The sequence below is a fragment of the Aulonocara stuartgranti genome (assembly GCF_965226115.1).
Source record: "Aulonocara stuartgranti genome assembly, chromosome: 7".
Lineage (NCBI taxonomy): Eukaryota > Metazoa > Chordata > Actinopteri > Cichliformes > Cichlidae > Aulonocara > Aulonocara stuartgranti.
The window spans coordinates 37302695-37310000 of NC_138945.1; the positions used below are offsets into that span (position 1 = coordinate 37302695).

Below are 7306 nucleotides of genomic sequence, written 5' to 3' on the forward strand. Positions count from 1 at the left end.
AAAACAGACATTTCTCTGAAAATGGTCAAATACAAGGACTCAACTGAAAATGAGTGAAGATGATAGCAATGTCCAAAAGAAAAGCCTCCAGACATTCAGAAAGAGAATTATTGCTGAAGACCACTTTAAAAATTGCTTCTTGAAAGCAAAATATAAAGAAATGAGGCCTACTTCAAGACTTGTACAGTCCTGTATATCTGGTGATTCTGACGGGTTCTGGTGGAAATTTTTGTTAATAATCAAGTTTTTCAAAGGAGCAGATAGAGAGAAATATAAAATATAAAACATAGTAATTTTTAAAGGTGTTTTAATCAGAGGTGTGTGGTAATATGAACAGAAATGCAAGCAAACCTGTAGGCTCCAGTCCCCGACCCTGATAAGTATACGTGAAAGATGGATGACTCCATCATTAAGTCTTTCCCTAATAACATGTCAGGAGCTTTTGGTTAATAAAAGTTGCCATGATCATTTGGAAAGAAAGATCAGAGTGTAGAGAATAAAACAGATGCATCATTTGACCACCACAGTCACATTTTCATCTTTATTGGACATGATGACAACAGTTTTACACAGCAGATTTATAGGATGCACAGTAGAATCAACCTGTTCTGTTACGTCACGTTAAGCTCATACATGCAATACATCACACACTCTTAAACACTCTGTAAACAATAAATACAATCAAACTAAAATGAGTAAGAAACACAGATTTCGTTTAGTGTAGACTGCAAGTAAGAAAGCAGGTGTTCGGCTGTACAAGAAGAAGAAAATATAAGCAGAAAATGGGAGAGTTTCTATATTAAAGTAACAAGACTGCTTCACTTTGTTGTAAACAGCTGGTTAAAGATGAGTTTTACCATCTCCAGTTTGGATATTTCCAGCAAATGTACCTCGTGTGTTTAAAAAAGAAAAATCCCCAGTAGGTTCTAACCATTTTGGTTCACTACCTTCACAGCAGAACCTCTTTTTCTGGCTGGATGACCAGATCTTCCTCACTTGTTATTTACTCCTCAGCTCTTCCTCTCTGCCTCCTTCATTTTTCCTCACCCTTCCTCCCTCGAGAGGCTGCCAAAAACATATTTTTTCAAACTGTTAAGTGTGCTGGAGAAAACAAAAGATTAAGATCTCAAAGCTGTCAGGACCTGGTGGACTGTTTGTGTGTGCGTGTTTTCAAAAAGAAGCCGTCTGACGAAATGCTGGAGGAACTTGTGAAAAGCTTTGACACGCCCGGGTTTACAGGTGTGTATCGGTGTTAGAAGCTTTCTGACTGCACTAATGAAACTGACAGGAGCTGGAGAGAGGAGAATGACGAGGGGAGAAAATAGAAGCAAAGCAAGTTTGAGCATTTTGCAAGAGTCACAAAAATCTAAGCCCAGTACAACTGACAGAAAACACTATAAATATATTTGCATATATTTATATATAGATAGAATTCACTTTCTGAATAAAACTCTGAGTACTAAAACAGTTAAATTTTTTTTTAAAGTAATAATGTGCAAAAATGTGTCATCAACCACAAAGAACAGAGCTCAAAAACCTGATGGTAAAATTTTGCCGTTGGAAATGTCCTTTGTTGCATCTCTAAGCACCCCTAACATCGATGTAATCATGTACCAACACTGTAGAGTTTGTTTATCCCTCTGCAGAATGTGCAACTTCTGCTAGTTTGCTATTGTTAAATTTCATCATCTTCCTCCTAAGAGGTGATGGTTGTACTTGGCTTGGGGCAAACAAGGTAAATCTAGAATGATAGCAGCATTTTAAATATAAATGTATCTCTGCATCATGTATTTTTAGTGTCATAAGACGACAACTTATGCTAAATAAATTTGGTCCTTCTTGTTAACCAATAGGAAAAGCACATTTTCCAAAATAAGTGATTTGTGGTTTAAAAAAACAAAACAAAAAAAAAACTGCTGGCAGAGGCTTGAAAATGGACTGGAAATTGTGAACTGGAAAAGTGGAAATTCGCCACATTAGCCACAATACATACAAAACAGGACAGATGCTCAGATCACTATACAACATGAACAGCCTACATACATTGCACAATGGCTCTGAGGATATGTTGGCTGAATATGGACACATTTATAGTCATAGATATATTTCAAAAGTCAGATGTGAATTGCAAGAAGAGGACGATGACGATTTCACGTGCAACTGCCAAATATACAGTGTTGTCCTCTGCAAAGAAACAATCCAGTGGGAAAAAAGGAGTTTTTTTTTTAAACTTTTGTTTTAAATGTATTAACCTCCAGAATTTTTAGCCTTTGAAAAGAGAAACAAAGTCCAGAGAAACTTTGTGGAAGTGATAGGAATGATTTCACTGGAAGAATAAAAAAATAATATGAAGAGGTGGAAATAGAAGTATTTCATTAGATATTTTAGACCAAAAAGTGAATATTTTGCTTTATGAAGGTGCTGAAGGCTGAGGATCAGCCAGCTACGAACCAGTTGACATACAAAACGAGGGGTAAACGTTCATGCGACAAGTGAAATTAACAAACACAAGAAATATGATTTTTTTTTCTTAAAAATGACCAAACATTGGGAGCTAAACTGAGCTTTCCCATTAAAAAAACCCCCCATTACTGGTAACCACTGATGATGTATCTAACTTAATTTAAATTTAAAGGTGACCAAAATAGCATTAATTTGTCTCCTTTTACATATCTGCCGTAAGAGCAGCTACACCTCCAACCTCCAAAGCTTTAATGGGACTTTCAGGACGAGCAGTCTGAAGTGAGAATGTGTGTTTAACAGTGAAAATACACTTGGGTGCAGACACACACACAAACACTTCTGTGTGAAGCCAGAGAGGTTTCAAAAGCTTCCAAGGTGTCACAAAAATACTCACATGTGCACACGCACATTTGTGCAGCTTGAAAGGTGAAATGCATGTACTGGTCTTACAGAGGTCGGAGCGTACCTAAGGCCAGAGGTCAAACTAATTCCTTTCACCATTTTCTACCCCCCAAAATACACATTTTAATCAAAGTTTAATCACCAAAGTAAATACCTCCCATACATAGAAAACATTTATTAATCAAGTGATCCAATTACTGGAACTGAAATAAAATAAAAATAAAAAAATGAAAAAGGAGACTTAAATTAACAGCAAAGGTTTGGAGGGTCTGTGACATCCAGCATCAACGGCAAATAAATAGGAATGGCAAAGTAAATGATTAAAAATACATCAATGCAAATCATGTAAACAAGGCTTCTATCACGGCCTATAAAGATATCATACAGTCACTTTCCTTACAATGATTACTGCAGGAGATAAAATGAGAACATGAATCTGGTCCAAACCTGGGCCTGAGCTGGGCTTTTATCATTCCTTCAGATTTTGACCTCAACTATTAGTTTTGATCATACTTCGAATCTCTTAACTCTAAGACTTGGCCACTAAAATATCATCTGAACTGCAAATACCAAAATTACCACCAAATAAATCCAGAGTGTAGCTTTCTAGAGTCTGCTTCAAAGGAAAAACCTCCTACCAGGCCCAGGTCTGTCAGAAGTAAATACAGCTTGGATTTAGACCATGAAGCGATGCTCCTTGCCATCATGGGCCATCAGGATGACATTGCGGTTGGACGTCCAGATGAGACGGGCAAGCTTCAGGTGGTTCTGGGAGCCTGGGGAGGCCGGCTGGACCGGAGGAACCTGGTACGTCTTGATGCAGCGAAGCTGAGGAGCAGAGTTCAGCATTCCGATGCTGCCCAGCAGACTGGTGTTCATCTGAGGAGGACCAACAACACATGAAGCCACACATTCACCTTATCTATCAATCAAAGCCTTTTAACATTTGCCAGGTGTTCATAGGTGACCAATTTAGGGTTAAGTTTCATTTTTAGCAATGTGCTAAACAAGCAGAGTTTTATAAACTAGAAGCTAGAAGATGCTTTCAATTCAAGTTTCTTGGATAAAGTAAAGTTGGTGGACTAAAACAGGGAGAATCACTATGATACTTGCACTTCCCAAACACTAAACAGGTCACTAGCAACCTGGAGGATTTTAACCAGTTTATTGCTCAGCCAGCCTGGGAGGTTTGAAGTTTGGCTGTATGGATGTTTTTTCAGTATTGGAGCAGGTCAGGTATGTTAAATTAATTTTAGTTCCTGGGGAACATACATACCACCACAAGTTGATCTCAGATGGGCCAAATCAGTAAAACCAATGGGTAGTAAGCTATCTTTGTTTTTAACGTAAGTGCAAATGCAGCTATTGGTGAGATGGAATCATTAATGACTTTTCTGAATAACAACTTTTGCAGTTTGCAAAGCCATCCACAGTAGACTGGATTGGTCCACCTTCATCCATGGGTACTCTTTTAAAAGAGATTTTTGATCTCACAGTTTCATTTCTGGAAAATGAAAACCCACTTTATAACTATTTCTGTGAGCCTTTTTTGTCATAGTCTTGGTTTTCTGCGTATTATTCAAGTATCACTTTCTGGTTAAATACAATTTAAAGAACGATTTTATGGAGCAGCAGGTAACTGATAAAACATAAGGCAGGAAGAGCTGGGCTAGCTGGTCAGTATTGCCTGAATTTTCAAAATAAAAGCAAGGGAATGGTGTCATTCTCAGACAGCCATTAATAAACCTGAACGTCCCACTCATGCGCTCATGTGAAGTCTGTGTAGGAAATACTGCCTTCTCTTTCTACTGAGAGCTGATATCTCCTCCCTCATTTTGACAAAAATTAGTTATTGAACATCCGATGATCATCAGTTTCTGCTGAACCCTGTGAAGACGTCTCAGAGGGAAAACCTGGAGTTTAACCCCAGAGTGTGTCTATGTAGGAAATACACAGCGAGTGGAAACCAAGACTACACTGCCTCACACACATACACACACACACACACACACACACGCCCCGACAGAGCGTCTGCCAGCTCATTACCACAGCAGCCGTCTTGCCGGCGCGCTTACAGTGGTTTATGCTTACAGTAATGCCATTAACGTGTGTGTGTGTGTGTGTGTGTGTGTGTGTGTGTGTGTGTGTGTGTGTGTGTGTGTGTGTGTGTGTGTGTGTGTGTGTCAGAGGTCGTAAAGACCTTTCACTCAAAATAACGGTTCCTGGAAGAAGATAAGAGGAGCCTGATCGGTTATCTGAGTTTGTTAGAGTTTATTTAGATGCTTTATGTGTTAAGACTTTTATTTTCAAGTTAATTTTTTAGTTTGTGTAGATACAGTGGACTTAAAAGTAAACATGTAAATGAAAATATCTAAATTCAGTTTTTTATGTTTTTAACCCACTGTACAGAACAGTCATGACTGAAAGCAGCCAACTGGACAGTATTTTTTAATTTGTTCAAATCCACCACTGGTTTGTCTGAAAAGAAGTGAAATCTGAAGCTGTTTGCATGCTGATAAACTGATAGCTCTTTACACTTGGCAGATTTCATGTAAACTTTAAGATACCTGCAGGGAGGAGTCTAAAGGAGGGCTCAGCATTTATTCCACTGTATATATACTAAAGAAATCCTTAGCTATTGTTTTCCCCCCCGATTTATAATATAAATATTAATTTAGAAATAAGTTATTCTCTTGTCTCATAGAATAAACTTTTTTAAAAGCAAAAAGCTGCACAAAGGGTCAGTCTAATTTCTTGCACTGCATAAACCACATCCTTTCTTTTATCTATTTTATCTAATCTATTTCTTTAGTTTTGTGTAACGTTTTTTTGCTTGAATAAAAAGACAAGGGTGGAAATGTGCAAAAAAGGTTGCCCTTCACATAAAGCTTTAAATCTGCTTTAAATATACTGGAAGTTCATATCAAACCACAAACCCAAGTCCATGTTTATTACATCAGAAACAAACTCACCTTTGTAAATCTGACTCTATACAGTCTTACCACAAAATAGTTAACGACTTCAGAAGGATTGCATTAAGATAGTTTTTGTGTGTCTGTATGGGTGAGTCTTACCTGCCAGAAGGAGATATGGCTGTCAGCGCTGGAGTAGGTTGCCAGATAACGGCCATCAGGGGCGAATGATACCGCTGTGATTGGACCTTTGTGACCGTGAATGTTCTACAGAGGAACAATATGGGATAAAACAAACTCATTAAAAACAAATGAAGAATAAAATAAAGTGAATAAAAAACATGCCGTAGATGGAAAACAAAACAGAGCATCAATGCTCGTTTCTCTTTTTACTAGTAACTGTTAAATGAAAAACTTATGCAAACTTCATTTAAAACTCCAGGAGTCATAAACTGTGTGTTGATGGTGTCAACATGCAGAAATCAGCCTGTTAAAATATTTACTCTTTAACATTTACCACAAGTACTTTACTCAGAAGACAAATGAGGTGGTCTAATTCAAACTGTGCTATGGAATTAATTTTCCACCAACTGGTTAAACATTTAAAACAAAAATAAATTAGGGGAAAGTGTAAAGTAAATAAACACAAGAAAACGTAAATGTAAATTCAGAAGAAAATAAAATTATTCAATCTTTGTGATGTTTTATGAATTAATATCTAAGAAAAACAAACCACTCAAATCAATTAGACATCCGAATCAACCAATACATCTGGTAACCAACCAAAACAGAAACAGGTAGGCAATCAACTAACCACCCAGGAGGGCAACCAGCCAGGCATACAACCAGCCAACCAGGTGGATAACTAAACTAAGCCAATAATTCTTGAATTCAATAAAACAAATAGGAAGGCAACCAAACCAGGAACCAGGCAATCAAACAGGGAAGCAACGAAACAACCAGTCAACCAGGCAGCCATGCAACCAAACAACAAGGTGGATAACCAGTCAACCAGCTAGCCAGGTGCGTAAGCAACCACCCAAACAAGAAGGCAGGCATGTAGCTAAACAGCCAATCAATTAGGCAGGCCTATCAACCTATCAACCAAACAGGTAAAGAAAGACCTCTTTTATTACTTATTTATTAATACGTTTGTGGTTTTGATTCCCCACATTTGTCTGCTTTACACTTTAAATAGCCATCTATAAAAAGCACAGTTCTGACATGTCCAACCCTCTTCTGACGAGAGCTTGTTGCTCTGTTTGTTGCTGTGATGATGGGAAGCCATTTTTATTGAGGGTTTTATAACACTGACAACAGACCAGAACAAAATACCACTTTACAGTATCACTTTACAGTTTTATCAGCCAACAGCACATCACTCACTATCATCACTTAAAGCCGCTAAAATGACAGCATGCCCCGATTTCCCAGACAGTTCCTCTTTCTGATGGCTGGAGGTTCAGTTCAATAAACTCTGCTCTGTGATGAAGCCTGAATGAAAAACAAATTTTGGCCCTTGTTGAAAT

The 7306-nt window shown here is 37.8% G+C and overlaps 1 protein-coding gene across 2 annotated transcripts in view; it reads right to left on the reverse strand.

Annotated features, from left to right (window-relative positions):
• Positions 1–527: 527 nt before the first annotated feature.
• The window catches only part of wdr7 (WD repeat domain 7), a 101772-nt gene continuing 94993 nt past the window's right edge, over positions 528–7306 (reverse strand). For both annotated transcript variants that reach the window (XM_082538291.1, XM_082538290.1), the window contains exons 29-30: positions 5940–6044; positions 528–3744 (exon numbers count right to left, since the gene is read on the reverse strand). In XM_082538291.1, the coding sequence (XP_082394417.1) occupies positions 3541–3744; positions 5940–6044 (309 nt within the window). In that variant the 3' untranslated portion in view covers positions 528–3540. The remainder of the gene's footprint in view (positions 3745–5939; positions 6045–7306) is intronic.